Source organism: Eleginops maclovinus, chromosome 20, assembly GCF_036324505.1.
Source record: "Eleginops maclovinus isolate JMC-PN-2008 ecotype Puerto Natales chromosome 20, JC_Emac_rtc_rv5, whole genome shotgun sequence".
Taxonomy (NCBI): Eukaryota; Metazoa; Chordata; class Actinopteri; order Perciformes; family Eleginopidae; genus Eleginops; species Eleginops maclovinus.
In genome coordinates, this window is record NC_086368.1 from 16,050,760 (window position 1) to 16,068,740 (window position 17,981).

The 17,981-nt window shown below is 42.3% G+C and overlaps 1 protein-coding gene across 2 annotated transcripts; it reads left to right on the top strand.

Moving 5' to 3' along the window:
- The first annotated feature begins 61 nt into the window (after positions 1-61).
- Positions 62-17,981, top strand: si:ch1073-335m2.2 (msx2-interacting protein). 2 transcript variants are annotated; one of them, XM_063910259.1, is made up of 15 exons: positions 62-324; positions 1,509-1,823; positions 4,797-5,273; positions 5,421-5,575; positions 6,306-6,506; positions 6,644-6,795; positions 6,879-7,004; positions 7,102-7,215; positions 7,306-7,419; positions 7,496-7,596; positions 7,842-15,177; positions 15,439-15,501; positions 15,603-15,797; positions 16,175-16,333; positions 16,972-17,981. In XM_063910259.1, the coding sequence occupies exons 1-15, from the start codon at positions 242-244 to the stop codon at positions 17,101-17,103; spliced, it is 9,723 nt and encodes a 3,240-aa protein (XP_063766329.1). In that variant the 5' UTR covers positions 62-241; the 3' UTR covers positions 17,104-17,981. The 2 variants fall into 2 exon arrangements, with proteins under 2 accessions (XP_063766329.1, XP_063766330.1); XM_063910260.1 differs by lacking the exons at positions 62-324; positions 1,509-1,823 and adding an exon at positions 1,852-3,497.

Consider the following 17,981-nt stretch of genomic DNA (forward strand, 5'->3'; position numbering starts at 1 on the left):
CGCAGCACGCCGTGCTCGGGGCCGCGCAGCTCGCACCCAAAACCCACCAGGAGCGAGTCTCACGCTCGTTCCCGTACATGGATCAGGGACGCAGCAGCAGCAGCTAAAGCTAAACGGGCAGCAGCTACCAGGCCCAAATTATTCACACCGTCGTTCATTTTGTTCAGGCGGACCTCCGACCGGCAGGGATTAGAAAACGTGCGAGATCATATGAGTGTGAAGGGGGGAAGAAAAGCTCAAGATGGTTCGGGAAACCAGACACCTTTGGGTGGGAAATTTACCCGAACATGTTCGAGAGGAGAAGATCGTGGAGCATTTTAAACGGTGGGTTACGCAAGCTGTACTGGCCGAGCAGCGCGCGCTAGGTACTAACGTTAGCTCGTCGCAAAGGGCAGCCTAATGCTAACACGGCTAACGTTAGCATTTTACAAGTTCTACAAGTCAGAGGGGTTCTGCCTTTGTTATGTTGCAGCACAGCAATATTATTTTAACCAAGTGTTGTTTATGGTACTGCTTAAGTTTACATTTTTATGGTTTGTAGTATTTTGCCAACTTTTTCTAAAGGAGGCAAGTAGCTAGGTTTGCTAGCCACCGAGCTACCACCCAACCAACCATTTTGTGGGAAGTCGAGTCGTTTTCATGATCAGTAAAAGCCAAAAGTCAGCTAGCGTTAGCGGGGCAGCAGGTCAGATACCATGACATGCCGTGTGTTATTTAGCAACTGGGACGTGTGCCTCACAGCGTTATTTCTCTGGTCAACACTGTTGTTAGAGAAATAAAACATGTAGAGAAGGTACAATCTGCAACCGATCACTGAGCTCATCGACCTGAAAATCAAATATTAGCAAGTTGTTGTGCTGCTTCACGTCGAAGTACTTGAACCATTCTAACACACGCAGTGTTTTTTTCTTTCTAATTTAGACAATTTAAGTAAAAGCAAACCAGGTGTTGCTCTCAATAACAACGTTAGTCGCGTTTTTTTTTTTATATAGAGGGAGCACAGGATACACTTTATGCTCCCCCTGTTTATAGAAGTAATTACAAACCATGTTAGTTTATTGTTTGCTACGTTTTGTGAATATCTTCTCAAATAGCTCACCTACAACACAATAAACACTACATCCAGTCAAACTTAATGGTAGCTATTGTGGTACACAATAACAAGCGGTGTGGTGTTTTGATGATATGCTTTTTATAGCTGTTGAACGCGAACATTTGACATGTTTTAGTACCCGGAGGGATGTTTGATTAACGACAGAAACCTCCCAACATGACTTGCAACGCGTCCAGCATAACTGTCGCCGACACTGACAGACAGTTGTATCTGTTGAGTAGCCTCAAAGGAAATGTTGCTGTTAACTTTATTTAGTTCAAATTCTGAGATGTATAATTTCTCTTTGGTTGTATTATCAGTGTATATTTGGCTATCATACAAAAAACGGCTACACTTACTCAAAGCTGGTGTATATTTAATTTTTCTGTTTGTTTTTATTGACATTTCCTTTCAGGTATGGCCGTGTGGAAAGTGTTAAAGTTCTGCGGAAGCGAGGGTCAGAGGGCGGTGTTGCAGCCTTTGTGGATTTTGTGGATATTAAAAGTGCGCAGAAGGCTCACAATGCTGTCAACAAGATGGGAGACCGAGACCTTCGGACTGACTACAATGAACCGGGGTCAGTCCCTAGTGCAGTTCGAGGCCTTGAAGACAGCTCCCCCTCGAGCAGTCGAGACGTTACAGGATTCTCTAGGGGGACAGTTGGTCCGGTGTTTGGCCCACCTGTGTCCCTGCACACCAGAGAGGGACGTTATGAACGGAGAATAGATGGGTAAGTGGACACGGCCTCCCCTTAAAAACCAGGGGAATCGAGGTATTGGATATGTGTAAAACCTAAACACATAGTGGGGTTATTTATGAGGGATATATGCCTCTAAGGGGTTGCACAAAGGTAATTAGGGATCCACTTCTCATCATAATTGACTCGCCTTTCCCTTGGGATTTAAGTAAATTAGCCACACATTATCATTTGGTAGTGTAACTTCTTATTCAAGGTCTGACATCTGGTTTGGATATTACATCTGTGAGGAATATCCTGGTGAGTTTTGGATTTATTACATTTTGTGGGAAACTACCTTGGGGCCCTATTGGATACTTTTTAAACATTTTCCTCCTAAATACGGGATATATCCTCAATTTTTACTTGGAATCGCTTGAAACTGGAAGTAAATCCCCATTATGAAGGATGTACTTTTCTTTGAAGAATCCATGCAGGTAACATATCATTATGTGAAGGATCTCGGTTGTCAGCATTTTTTCCTCATGGCCACATCAGACGGACGGACTACTTTTTTTATGATTTTTGTTTTGCATCTGTGGATACGGCCCTCACTGGATTTACGTTTCGAACAAGTGGATAGAAGAACCTCACATTTATTAAACATTACCAGAAAGTCAGATGTAGTGCGTACATTGTAGGCTATCTCAGTCACTTTAGTTTGAGGTTATCTTTATATAATAAATACGGTTTTTGTCCTAAATTTGGAAGCTACACCAAGAAGATTTTTGCAAGATCACAGAGGATCCAAACCACCACTTTGTGGAGCTATTCTTGTTGTAGATTGATGGCCATGAAGACCCGTGAAGACTGCATAGTTGGATGTAACCTCCTGGATGTACGCAAATCATTTTGGATGTACTGATTTCAACCCTAGTATGGATAGGTGTAGATGCCATTCGTTTGGATTACTCGAGTGTGGATGTAGCTGTGTAAGACCTCTTCCTCAGCTCAGTGGGGAGAAGAGCACTCGTGTAACAAAGAGTTGAAGAAAACTTTTTCAAAGTTACTTGAAATGTTACGACAAAAAGATGAAGCCTTCAATTACATAAACCCAATAAAATCCTAGGGTTGCGGAATAAAGACATGCCTATGAGCCCATGTGGAGTTATTGTGCTGTGATATTAGTATATGTGAAGTCTACAAGCTTGTTTGACTACTTGATATCATCACTGGAATACATTTTCCCCCTTTTTACGCGTGTAACCTGACTTTTGGAGCATCCTTGCACTACAAGACAAGATTGATCCAGTTGGATGTATGTTCCATCCAGGCAACAACTTGCTGTGTAAACGAGCTGGAATTCACTGAAAGTTCATCGTCTTTAACAAAAAAAATCCTTATTTATTTATTTATTACGGTCTTATGTTACTATATATTTTTTTTAACCACATGTCCAGAAATCCATAAAGACGTCCATTTCTGTGATTGTTTTTTTTCCTTTTTCCATCCAATGAAGAGAATAAAGTAGCCTGTCTGTGGATTATACATCAACCTACTGACCTGGTGCACCCCATATTTGAAGATAACGTGCAGTGCGACTCAAGAAACCCGTTTTTGCCCAATTAGATAAATTGATTTTTCCCCTTGGTTTTTTCATTCGGGGTCTCACTTTCTGATCCACCTAGATTTTATTTGGATTAGTTTCGGTAACTTCTTTTCCAAAAGGTTGGTATTGCTCTGCCCTCTGCATATTTTCTTTCTCTAACATTCCTTAGTGCTTTGTCTAATACTAGGTTTTGCACTGCTTTTAGGGAATAGATTCATTTGATGCAAAAGAGGGAACAAATATTTATTAGAGTCCATATACTGTATACAATACATATATGTATCATTTGTCATTTCTTTATGCAAGTGCCTCTTTTTTTCCAACATCACATAAATACTACAAAGTATTGTTTTCACATAACATCACTCTGAACTGCATGGCATTTTAAATTTGAGTACTGCAGGGCTCCCTGTTAGGACAATTTTCCAGTTGAATCTTAGAAAAATGTTTAAGGTTTTTTTCTTACCATCAATAGTTCATGAACAGTCAGCCTATTAAATCAGCTCCCCAGGACACCCAGAGGAGTCAAAACGGCTCACTGTTTTTGTTGCTGCAAACTAAAGTAAATGAAAAAGACTTACAAAGTATGTATGATGTGTCTTTGTAGATTCAAAAAAGAAATGCACAGATCAGTAACAACTGGGGCAGCTTATTTTCTTGTGACTGTTTATGAATTAAAAGTATAGAAAATTGTGCTTGACATAATCCTGTTTGTCAGAAATGTTAATTTATTTGTAGAATGAGCACAGTTAAGCTATAGGAACGGCGCCACACGCGTCAAGTCAATCTCACTTTTGTAACCAAATGACACACATTTGCCTTAAGGGTCTTTACAATCTGTACAGCATACAACACCCTCTATCTGTAGACCCTCGTCTATATTGGTGTTTGCAGAGTGCCAGCAGTTGATAGGTTGACCCCATTATGTCATGGCTTGAGGAGTCATTTTATTTGGCCTACTTGTCTAGTTGTTAGACCATTTTTATAGAAATTGTTTAACCTCCTATATTGCAGGAAAATGTGTAAACTCCCAAGATCTCTTTTTAGAGTGAAAATATGAAACTTTTTTTGGTGAAACATTTAAGCTAAAAAGTATTTCTAGCTGAAAACCAGTTTCAGTGAACTGGAACCCTAAAGAGGAGATCAGTGTTTGGTTTGATATTAACACGTCAAAAATGTAGTCAGAATATTACATTTTGTATAAATGTCAGAAACCTAAACTTTTAAAAAACTGGCACGAATATTAATCATACTTATCTGGCCTGCTCTAAGCCACATCTTTTCTGTACCGACCATTTGGATTTTCACTATCGTGCACTTCGATGCCAAATATTTTTCAGGAAATTGTTTATTGCATTTTTCTGTTTCGAATCATAATAGCCTTTTTCTTCTCCACCCTGTTCTTTTTTTTTTTACAGTACCACAGAAACCCGCGAACGTGCTTATGATCACAGCCCATATGGACACCATGAGCGAAGTGGCACTTTCGACAGACAGCGCCACTACAACGCTGATTATTACAGAGATCGTTCCATGTTTGCTGCTGCTGGCCCAGGAAGTAGTGCCATTGGGGCAAGCTTTGAGGCATCAGACCCACATTTTGACTCTAGAATTCGGGACCCATTTACTCTTACTAATTCTTCACGGCGTGACCTATACAGAGATGACAGAGGACGGCGGGTTGATAGAACCTACCATCACCGGCGGAGCCGATCATCTCATTCCTCACAGTCGAGGCATCCTTCTCCACAGCGGACCACGGGGCAAACCCCTAAAACTCCTCATTCCCCGAAAAGAGCTCCTTTGTCCCCTGGGAGAGGTCCGCGATCTCGATCCCGCAGCAGATCTTCGAGCTCTGATTCCGTCAGCAGCACCAGCAGCACTGGCAGCGGCAGGTGTGGCATTTCTTCCAATAAGATATTAATGCTCCACGTTTGTTAACTTAATTTTGTTACTGGTGAACCGTCAACTGATATCAGACAATATGAATCGGATAAGTGTGTAATCATTGTTCCTTCTAAATTTATTTTTTGGGGCAACAGTGATTCAAACAGCAGCTCAAGTGATGGATCTCGGGCACGCTCCGTTCAGTCATCAGCTACACATGCTCCGACTCAGTCTTCTATGGGGCTTGACTCAGATGAGCCACGAAGAAGCTTTGGGATTAAAGTGCAAAACCTACCAGTACGCTCCACAGGTAGGTTTCTACATTTCAGAGTGTTCCAATCACCACTTTGACTTTTCATACTGACTCTTAAGTATCAGTAAACTGTAAAATGGGCTAGACAGAACCAACTTGTACATAAATGTGTACATTCTTTATTATCGCACAGAGCTCTATGTGGGGGTTATTTTGTGGAAATTCATTTTGGGTTATGGTGCTACATTTCCATCAAAGGATTTTTTGAAACTGAGGATGGAGATTCCTCATCATGTTGTATTCTAATGGAGACGTATTACATCAATATTATGCAATCATGTGGTGTTTATTTGTATACAGCGTTTTATTTTATTGTTACCTTTTTAAATATGTAATTGCAGGGGAAGAGCTGTTAAACCTAGTTGTGTCTGACAACTATTTTACGAAATACAGTAAATACAACATTAGAGACACTTTTCTTAGGGTGAGAGATACATTAATTTACTTCATGTATTGCAGCTATGAGGGATGTAATAAAATCCCATGCCAACAAGAAGTAAGAATATGAATAATCAAGTCATTTGGGGCTTTTTAGAAGGTGGTATGCAGGTCAGTGTAATTAAAGCAAAGGTTTTTGCACGACAATCTTATATTCTGGAATTTCTCATTTAAATGAATTGAGGGATTCTTTTTTGAATCTTAAATGAATGTATACCTGTTGAAAGCAAGGTAGTTTGTCAACCTAACCAAGGTGCCGTTGTGTAATGTGTTTTTTCTCCCTCTGCAGACACAAGTTTAAAAGATGGACTTTTCCATGAATTCAAGAAACATGGGAAAGTGACCTCAGTGCAGATACATGGAGCTTCAGAAGACCGCTATGGTTTGGTGTTTTTTCGACAGCAGGAGGATCAAGAGAAAGCCCTCACTGTCTCCAAAGGAAAGCTGTTTTTTGGCATGCTCATTGAAGTCACAGCCTGGAACGGTCCTGGTAAGGGATGACAAATATATACAGAGCTTGGTTATATTATTTAACAAACTTTATCAAAAAGACATTTTTGTTGAATATGAGCTTGACATTCAGCAGCATGTCAGTAATATTAATCCTAAACCTCTTCTTTTCCCCAGAAACAGAGAGTGAAAACGAGTTCAGGCCCTTGGATGGTCGGATAGATGAATTTCACCCAAAGGCCACAAGGACACTGTTTATTGGCAACCTTGAGAAGACTACTAGTTATCAACAACTCCTTGACATTTTTCAACGCTTTGGAGAAATTGTGGTATGCTACCATTGTAATGTTTTACTGTACAAAGGTATACTTAATATTTGACGTCTCTAATGTATTTATCTTTAATGTTCAAGGACATTGACATCAAGAAAGTGAATGGAGTTCCCCAGTATGCCTTTGTGCAATACTCTGATATTGCCAGTGTCTGCAAGGCCATTAAGAAGATGGATGGAGAGTATCTGGGGAGCAACAGACTAAAGGTAGTTTTACAATAAACAGTCAAATGTTTGCTCTATATATGATTTCAAGTGAACATGTTTTTTGTATCTAATATGTGTGTTTGTCTCTTTATTGAAGCTTGGGTTTGGGAAGAGTATGCCCACAACCTGTGTTTGGCTAGATGGTTTGGCCACCAGTGTTACAGAGCAGTACCTCACACGGCATTTCTGCCGCTATGGACATGTAGTAAAGGTAAGGTGTTATATGTTCCCTTGTTTAAGCTATTTGTTTTCTTGATGTGTAGTTTTCACAACTCTTAATGTACCTTTTTGTTTTTTATAGGTTGTCTTTGATAGATTAAAAGGGATGGCCCTCATCTTGTACAACAACACCGATTTCGCTCAGGCGGCTGTAAGGGAGACCAAAGGTTGGAAGATTGGGGGCAATAAGATAAAGGTAAATGATAACAATTATAGGGTTTATTATTCAAACACATATGTATTTGCGTTAACAACCTTGTTATTTATAAAAGGTGGATTTTGCAAGTCAAGAGAGTCAGATGGCCTTCTACCGAACTATGCAGACATCTGGTCAAGACATTAGAGACTTCTACGAAATTCCTACTGAACGACGGTAAAAAGCGTATATTTTTCAAATTGCATCCACAATTAAATGTATTCCTTTTTAATTTCTCATAAAACAGAATTGATAAGATAGCTATTTTTAATGTTTCTTTCAAATGATGATAATCCAGGTTTAAATATATCTGATGTGAAGTTGTACTCACAGTTCTATTGCTATTGTTATGAGAGGATACATTATTTAGGACAATGGAATTAATAACTTTTGTCTTGCTATTCTTTGTATTTCTTCCACAGAGAGGAACGCAGACCTCCATACCATGAATTTACAGCAGAAAGGCCTTATTTTGATATACGAACCCCTGGCATCTATCCTGAAGAAGCTCGAAGAGACTACGCTGCTCGCAGCAGAGAACGTTTTCCTGAACTCGAACACTATCAGGGGGAACACTTTGACCCACGTTTTCATGAAGACCCAAGAGACTTTCGGGACTTTAGAGACCCCTTTGAGCAAGACATTCGAAAATATACATATATTCAAAGAGAGCGAGAAAGAGAGCGAGAGCGTTTTGAGGCGGATCGTAGCAGGTGGAGCCCTTCCCATCCAAGGCGACCTATTACTCCTACAGTATCACCTTCACCCTCTGAGCGGGCTCCTAGAGACTCAGAAAGACGAGTCTACAGTCAATCATCTGAGCGAAGTGGTAGTGTGAGCTCAATGTCACCACCACACTTTGATAAATCTGAAAAGACCTTGCTTGAACATGCCTCCAAGAGTGACAAGAGTGACAAGAGCAGCCAACCAGATCGTGTGGCAAGTGCTGAGAGAACCAAACGTCCAAAACGAAAAGAGAAAGGTGACAAAGACAAAGCTGAGAAGATTAAATCGAGGAAAACAAAGGGGCAATCCCCGTCCAACCTACTACCAGAACCGGAGCTTGAGACTGGTTTTGATGGAGGGTCTGGAAGAGGAAGGGGATCAGACCAGGATGCTCATGAGAGGCAGAAATGTAAGGCGGAAGGTGAACCCTTGACTGGAAATCAGTTGTCAACTGCTCATGACTCTGTAAAAAGTGACAGATCCGAAAATAGTAAAGGTGAGAATTCAGACTTGGATGGAAAGAATCGACTCAAGAAACATCTAAAGCCTGATATTGGAAATGATGGGAAAGATTCATCCGTGGATTCAGATCGCCTTGAGGCAAGAAAAAGGCGCTTTGCTGATTCGGGTGGCAGGACCATTCGTCAGAAAAGAAGCAGGCATGAGGAGGAGGACACTATTCCATCTTCAGATTTTGGGAGTAGTGCTCTTTTGAAAGAATTGGACACTGACAAAAACAAAGATTCACAACGGAGAGATTCACGACTCAAAAGTGATAAAAGTAGCACTCAGAAGGATGGTCAAGAGGAACTTAGAGGACAAAGGGAGAAGTCGGAGGGAGCTTTGGACCCACGACATCCAGGGCACACTTCATCTAGAAGGTTTTCACATGAGGGGATTACAGATCAAAGCAGTATAAGAGAACAAGAACACCACGCTGCTTTCAAATTTGTTCAGAATGCTGACACCGACAAAACTGTTATGAACAAGGAAGACCATGTTGACATTGACCTCTCTCAGAGTTATCGCAAGCAAATGGAGCAAAACAGGCGACTGCACCAGCAGCAACAGCAGCGTGAATCTGACAAGTCTGACAAACCAGGAAGTCCTCAAGAAGCAGAAGACTTGGAAAATCGCAGCCTTGTGCATGAAGTTGGCAAACCACCTGAGGATGTAACAGATCATTTTCCATCTCACAAATTAAAGAAAATAGACTTTTTTGAAACTGACCCCGGAACTAAGAGGGAGCGCGTCTACAGGAGCTCTAGACCAAAAAGTGAAGATCCTGACTGGAACAACATTTCTTCTCCAGGACCTCAGCATTTCTCTCACCATGCCGATGAAGACTTTTCGGACCCTTCTCAGAAAGAGTTGAGTAGAAATGAGGAAAAATTTCACCCAGATCTGGAGCTATTGGTCAAAAGGACACATAGCACACAGGTAAACAAGCCAAACACTCCTTTACTTAGTGTGGAAGAAGAGCAACAGAAGAGATGGGAAAGCAGAGTTAAACAAGACTTGTTACCTGACCTCAACTTTTCTAGAGGTATTGGTAAAAATATTCACAATCGCAAGCGTTTGGAATATGGTATTTGGCATGACCTTGAGCCTGGGGAAGTACGATCTGACTCTGAAGAGGACAGAGAAGCCAAACCCCACTCTCCAGTGCCCTCCACATCAATGCCTTTTTCTGAGAGGCCAAGGGTTGATCGATTTTCAGACCCCAAACTAGCACATCTTGAAAGGAACAAATTCTACTCCTTTGCACTTGATCAAACCATCACACCAGATACAAAGGCTCTGCTCGAACGCGCAAAATCTCTCTCCTCTTCAAGAGAAGATAACTGGTCCTTTTTGGATTATGATTCTCACTTTGCAAGTTTACGCAGCAGAAAGGATACTGAGAAGGTGGAATCAGCACCACGTCCTACACCCTCCTGGTACATGAAAAAGAAAAAGATTCGCAGTGGATCTGAAGACAAACTTGATGACCGGAAGGAGGAGCCCAAGCCGGAAGAACAGGAACGCAGGGAACTTTTTGCCTCCCGCTTCCTTCACAGCCCCGTGTTTGAGCTGGACACTAGGCGACTTCAAAACTTGGAACGCAAACATGAAGAACCTGAGCATACACAAAACCAACAACCTGGACAGCAAGGGACACTAGATGGTGAAATTGACTCTGGGCCAGTTGTGCTTTTCCATAGTCGTTTTTTGGAGCTCACACGACTTCAACAACAGAAGAATAAAACCCATCAGCTACAAGAAGCAAAAGAAAACGCACTAATCACTAATGAGAAAGTGGAAAAAAACCTTGTTCAAGAGCAACAAGCTATACAGTCTCCTGAAACGACAGAATCCATCATGGAGCCAGAAATTAAACCAATTAGTCCTGCTGAAGAGCCAATTCCTGAACCTCGACTCACACTTACTTGTGTCACCCAATCTTCGTTAAAGGATCTTCCTCCACCAGAAGAGACATTAGTTGCATTAAATCCAGCCCCTGATCCATATACCCTTGTGTCTGTCATAAAGGAAGAGATGAAAGTAGAGGTCAAAGAGATTGAACCTATGCACCATCCATTAACTGAGGGCACATCAGAGTCTGAACCTGCAGCAGTTGCACCACCTGAACCCATTTATTCAATGGATCAATGTAAAGCTTCTCCATCTGTAGAGAAATTCGAAAATATCAGTGATTTTAAACCTCTCTGTATAGAGAAACCAAGCCGTCGTGATTCTCATGATGACCTCGTTAACATTTCAGAAGCAGAGCTAGATGCTCAGACAACACAACCAGAAGTGCCAGAAGCAATTGCCATTCCACATACTCTTGTAGAGGAAGAAAAGGAGACCAATGCTAGTTGGAAAACAGACGCAGAGCCTGAGGGAGAGGAGAAGAATCCTCAAGTTATTAATCTGCAGATGCCCATTGATGAGACAAGCGAAGAGCCAGTTTCACCTCAGAAAGAGCATAAAACAAAAGAAATGAAAAATAAAAAGTTCAAACAATCTCCTTCTCAAGTTGCTCAAGTTCCTGTCACATCTAACTCTGGTGCGGAGAAACCAGCAACACGCAAGAGTGAGCGCATTGACAAAGAAAAGCTCAAACGTGGATCATCCCCAAGGGCTGAATCAAAGTCAACAGGCAAGTCTCCGATTCATGGATCAGAATCCGATTTGTCAGAGCCTGGCATATCAGCAGGCAGAGCAAGACGAAGAAATGTGAAATCTGTGTATGCCACACCAGTTGAAGATGATGCACCAGTTCGTCCTGGAAAGGAAATTTCAGACTCGCCACGCTCTGCCCGAAAGCGAGGTTCAGACAAAGATGCAACACAACAACAAACTATTGAACAGGATCCACCTGCTCCAGCCCCTACAAAACGGGGCCGTCCTCCCAAGAATCGCAAACAAGTGGATGAGACTTCAGCATGTAAGGTAGAAAAATCTAAAATGGACAATAAAGACACAGATTCAAATGAATCAGAAGGTGGGGAACGAATACCAAGAGTGTCAAAAGGGAAAACATCTCCTCATGGCACCAAGGATTCATGGAATCCAATGTCGACAGTTCAAGGGTCTGGATTAACAAGGAAATTAAAAAAGAATGACTTGACTGAGGAGGATCAGGAAATGGATTTTACAGATGAGGATTCCTTGGCTTTGCAAGATTCATCAAGTTCATTTAAAGAAGATCCACCCATAAAAGTTGAAAAGAAAGAGGAGAAAGACAAAGGGAGAGAATTGGGCAGAGATAATGATGATTTTCTTGATGAGGCTTCTGAAGGTAAATCAAATGGGAAAGAGTCAGATTCCCCAGTTTTAGAAGAGAAATCTGCATCAGAAAAAGATAAGACTGTTAGAGGAAAAACTAAGTCCACGAGAACTCCCAAGTCTCCTGTTCTCAAGAACCTCAAAATAAGATTAAATGTCACAGAGGTCAAGGATCTACTTCAGTTGGGGGATGACGAAGTTGGGAGTCAAGAGGATTCTTCAAAAAAGTTCAGACCAGGTGAACACAGTGATCATGTTTCAAAATGTACTGGTGCCAACCAAGAGGGCCTTAACAATGAGGAAAAGGAAATTGCCACTGAGGAAACAAAAGAGCTCCTTGAATCACCAGAAAGGATAATTTTACAGGAGCGTGAATTGGAGCAGGCGGTGGAGAACATTGCTAAACTTACAGATCCAGCTTTTCCAACAGAACCACCAACACTACCTATTCCACCTACTGAGGTAAAAAGTGACCCAGAGGAAGAAAAACCGTATCCAGCTAGTGAGACCGAGCTTATGGCTGCTATTGATTCGATAACGGCAGAGGATGGAAGTGTTTCCACAACCCAAGCGCCTCCACCAAGTGCTGATGTAGTTTCAGAACCTGAAATACAAAATGTGATGCCCTCTACTAAGGAAGATGAACCTGAAACAACCAATACACTTGCCATAAAGGAGGAGCCTGTCTTCCCTACCACACCGAAAAAGGGCCCCAAGGGAAGACCTAAAACACCTAAACGTAAAGGACAAAAGCAAGTAAGAAAAGATTTTAAGGAAGGCCCTTCAATAAGTGAGGAATTGGCAACTCCTTTAGCAGAAAGCCCACCACCCAGTGTAAAGACTGTTCTTGCATCGACTCCATCAGCAGCAACAACGGTTATCACTCCTACTACTTGGAAGCCAGAACCTGAGCCAGAGCCTTTGGCAGTCAAAGCAATAGATGTAAACAAAGATACAGAGGCACCTCCTGAGGAACAGATTCAACATCTCAAATCTGCCCAATCTAAGAGTCCAATTCTTCCAAAGCCCCAACAGGTGCCAACAGAGTGCACCACTCCTTCCTTGTCTCCACTAGCTAACAGGCCATATATCAGATCCATTCAAACGAATAGAATTCCTGTTTCTCCACCAGATTGGCGCAACCAGTCTAAAGATACAGGAGCCTCCGCTTCACCTGTCATGCCGTTATCATCAAAGGAAAACCAGTCTTTACCCTCAGACTCTGACAACATGATTATTGATCACGGCACAAGTGATTTGAGACAGATTCTTATGAAACCCAAACATATTTCATTGCAAGGCAGTATTTCTATTCCTGGTAATCTACCCACCCTGCGAGACCAGAATCCCTCTGAGAGCAATACTCCATCAGCTGTTGTGCCAAATAAGTCACCGCTTCCTAGCAGTGTAATGGCAGCTCATCCAGCACCACCTATTGTTCGACCTCCAGCCTCACTACCATCTCCTGAGTCAAAGTCTGGGATCTCTGTTATTGCATCCACTGCAACCTCTGTTATCAGTCGTATCTGCAACCCTCCTGAGCCTGAAGACAAAGTTAACATGAACATTGGAAACCCCTGTGTGGATATGACTTTACCTAAGCCAACCTATAGGCATAACAAAGACGATTCTGGATCATACCACGGGCCTGTGGGTGATGATGCGGGAAGTGCTGCACGATTCATTGTTGAGAGCCCCGCTCTTGGTGCAGGATCTTGCCCAGGTCTAAGAGTTAATACATCTGAAGGAGTGGTAGTTTTGAGCCACTCAGGCCAGAAAATAGAGGGACCACAGAGGATAAGTGCAAAAATAAGTCAGATCCCACAAGCCACAGCAGGTGACATGGAATCTCAGCAGTTGGTATCCATGCCCCAGATAAAACAAGAAATGTATGGTCATTCTCATTTAGGACTACAAAAGGGGCCTTCATTGCAGACGGATCACGGGCATCCTGGTAAAACACAGTCGACCTCTATTAAACAAGAAAGCACGGGTTTGGAAAAGATGGAATCTTCCTACCAACCTGGACCTCAAGGAGTAGTGAAGCGACTCGCACAAGGTAACCAACAAGTGTTGAGTTACCATCAAGAGTACATGCCAATAAAACATCAGAAGAAAATGGACAGTGTTGATTCTCACAGTACGGATGGAGCCAAACCGTCTTGGACCTCGGCTATAAGTCCTGCTATAAGTCCCCATTTGCCCTCTCCGCCTGGTAACCATGTAGGTTTTGTTACTGCGGGTGGTGACAGAGCTCCCTCTCATATCACTGGAGTCAAACAAGAACCACGATCCCCTCGAAAGTCAGGTCATCCACACCCTACGTTTACTAAAGTGTCCTCACCCATTGGCTCCTCCTCACCCAAGGGCATACCAGGGATGCTATCCACTGGCCTTCCTGCCATGCAACAGTTTATCTCTGGTGTACATCATCAAGAGCAGTCGGTCATCATGCAACCTCACAGTGTGCCAGGAGGCTTGGGACGGATGTCTCCTCACCGTGTTGCCCAGTCAATTCCGGTGGGGCATCTTGTCCAAGGAGATGTTCGGGTTAATACTCCACCTCTTTCTGTGATGAGCTATGGGATGCATAGTGAGCCCCTTGCCTCTCCTTGGTCTGGAGCCATGCAGCCACGGCCAACATCACCACAGACTGTGGGCAGAGACAAGGTTCTCAAGGTAAATCCAGCTTCGTTGAGGGGTCATGATGGGGAACAGGAAGAAGCCAGGCGCTTCCACCAGGCTCAAGCAAGACAGTCTGCTGCACAATTAAAACCAGAGACTATGCAGTCAGATCCTCGCGGGCCTATAAGGAGTAGTGTCCAGTTAGAAACATACATGGCACAAAGAGATATGCGAGTGCTCTTGCACCAACAGGGAGAGCGTTTGGCCACAGACCCTCATACTGGACATATTCAAGAGAATCTTCCCCCCTCTTCAGCGCCCCCCAGCCTGTCCTTATCCTTGTCTCCAAGAGCACATATTTTGTCTAAAGGTGTGTCTGAGAAGGATATAACAAAGCAATTGGAGGCAAAGAGGCCACACTCTCCTCTTTCTAAAGATGGATTGATGGGGATCAGACAATCTGGGCAAGCAATGGCATCTCCCCAGAGAGTTCAGCTAATGCCACCAGGACCTAGTGGCTCATTCCCCGAGTACTCAGGGATGTACTCGAACCCAAGAGGCATCCATTCTCAAATACCAGAGACGTCTCCTGTTGGACTTAACCAGCCACCACTCAATGTCACACCAACCATGGTGAGTTTACTGCACAAGCTATCCAGTAGGTTAACATTACTGCAATAAGTCAGACTATCATGAAATGTTCCGTCTTTTTAATCCTTTTTAAAAATCTGTCGATTTAAATTCATGGTCATTTTGAAAGCTGTTATATGTGGCGATAAGCAGGACTGGCAATATAACACTGTCCAACTGAGTAAATATGCCAAACAGGTTGATGTCTTCATGTTACAGAAGCTACTTTTCATGACACATGACACCATTGTCTGTAATCCATAGGGTGCAGACCTCCAGACGAAACCAGATGGGAAGATGACGCAGCCTGTTAATATGTTGCTCACGGTAAGACAAAACGTATCAGTTTAAATTGTCTTCATGGTTGTTAGGCTGAACAAGAACTGGCTTTGTCTGACATGTCTCTGTTTTGTCTCACATTTAAACAGAAATACCCTATTGTTTGGCAAGGCCTGCTAGCACTGAAAAACGACACAGCTGCAGTCCAGTTGCATTTTGTCTGTGGCAACAAAGCTTTGGCTCATCGATCACTGCCCCTACAAGAAGGAGGCGCATTGCTTAGGATTGTCCAGAGAATGAGACTAGAGGCTTCACAATTGGAGAGTGTAGCCCGAAGAATGACGGTACGTGTCTTTTTGTCGTACTCATACTATGGGTGTGTGTTTAACTGCTTTAATGACTTTCACATTCTGCAAATACACGTGATACACAAGCATACGGAGACCCTAACTCCATACATTTGACCAATGAGATCGAATGCTTCCTAAACAGATGTTGACATCTGTTATTTTTAATTTTGCATCCAATAAATGCGTTAATTTAAATACATCCTTAACACGTGTTACTTCACATTTGTATTAATACGCTGATAAAAAGCTGTCCCAGCAAACACCTGAACTGCACTGTGACATAAATGCTGGTTCATATCTGAAACTCTGACTCCCTTTGAGAACGTTCAGTTTGCTTTGCTGAACAACATTTCCATGTTCTTTGTCCACAGGGGGACAGCGACTTCTGTCTCCTCCTTGCACTGCCATGTGGGCGAGATCAAGACGACGTCCTGAACCAAACTCAAGCTCTTAAGGCTGCTTTCATCAACTACCTGCAGGCAAAGTTGGCTGCTGGTATCATCAATATCCCTAACCCAGGATCCAATCAGGTGAGACACGACTGTTTGCTTTCGCTGTCGTATGTTTTAACACGTTTCGGTTTTTGAAGGGTAATAAATGTTTGATGAAAAAGATTCACTCTTAGTCTTAGTGTTTCAAAATGTCCTTTTGTAGTCTTGGGTAATATTAACATTTCAGTCAGTTTTTATTTTAGACGAACTTATTCCTCAAAAGACATTTCATTTGATCTGATTTAAAAAGCACAGTTCTCATGATTGGAAATGCAGCTTTGCTTCTCCGTGGCTTGCTAAAACAATTGTTAGGTAACCACCGAAACCCAACTCGCCAACCTCACGCAGAACAGTAACACACTAAAGATCAGGATCTCCGACTGAGACACAAGTCACGCACAGCCAACTGAACTGTGTGTTTTGAAGAAAGAAAGAAAAGAATAGAGGGATTAAGTTTTATTGTTTTTTCTTCACCAAAATGAACACTGGTGTGACGTCTGAAGTCTCCTTTAAAGCTATCGTCTGTTTTCTGTGCGGACTATTTTATTATTACTGTCATCGCACAAACAATGAGCATGTTTAGCGGTACAGCCCTGCTTAATGAAACCCCTCTGGAATACAATCTGTTGTTTTGCTCCGTTACTACCTATATGTAATGGATGTTTTTCTTGTTTCAGCCTGCATATGTGCTGCAGATCTTCCCACCATGTGAATTTTCCGAGAGCCACCTATCGCAGCTCGCCCCCGACCTTCTAAACAGGATCTCCAGCATCTCACCACACCTCATGATTGTTATCACCTCTGTGTAACCTTCACTGCTGGGAGCCGTACCATCAACGGATGTTCTTGCTGATGAGCCTCAGGAAACCAGAGGAATATGAGACTTTGTTTTTGCCCGGACACAATGGGAATGTATAGGATAAACCTATCAACGCTTCTTTTTTTTCTCCGTCTTTTTTTCCTTTTGTCACTCCTGTCTGGTGTTTTTTGTCCTTCTCAAAAGAACTCAGGGATGGACCAAACCAGAATCAGTCTTATTTGACCATTTCTCTGCTGTATTTCTATTTATTGGAGTTTTATTTTAATGTTCGGAGATGCTCTGAAAAAAAATCAGGATGTTTGATGAACAACATTGAGTGACTATCTGGGTGGCCTTTTTTCTTTACTGTCTTTTATTGAATGTCGTTAATTTCTTCACAAGTGTGGATCATAGAGGCTGTTGCTCCGCGATGGCAGAAAAGACATTTCAAAATGTAATTTTAAATAACTGTGTACAGACTTCTTCGCCCGGCTTTCTTTTAGAGGAGGAATTGACCCTGTAGAGGACCACGTTCGTTTAACAGCTCCTTTAATTCCACCAGCTCATTTTTCTCACCATCGTCACGGTTTCAATTCTGGCGCCGGCCTTTGCATCGGACAAGTTACCTTATAATTTGGGAGTTTTTGAATACAGGACTTTGTAAATATTTTAAATATTTAAACTTTGACAATGGAACTTGGACAACTTAACAGAGACTTGAAACTCTGGGACAAACCAGAATGCAAAGTGTGGAAATTTAGATGGATATCCTTGATTTTTGGGTGTAAATACTTGTAACACAAGAAGGTTGGCAAACTCTCCTGTGGAGTCTGCTGATGGCACTTCATATTTTGTAACTCAAATAAAACAAACTCCAAAAAACCTTAA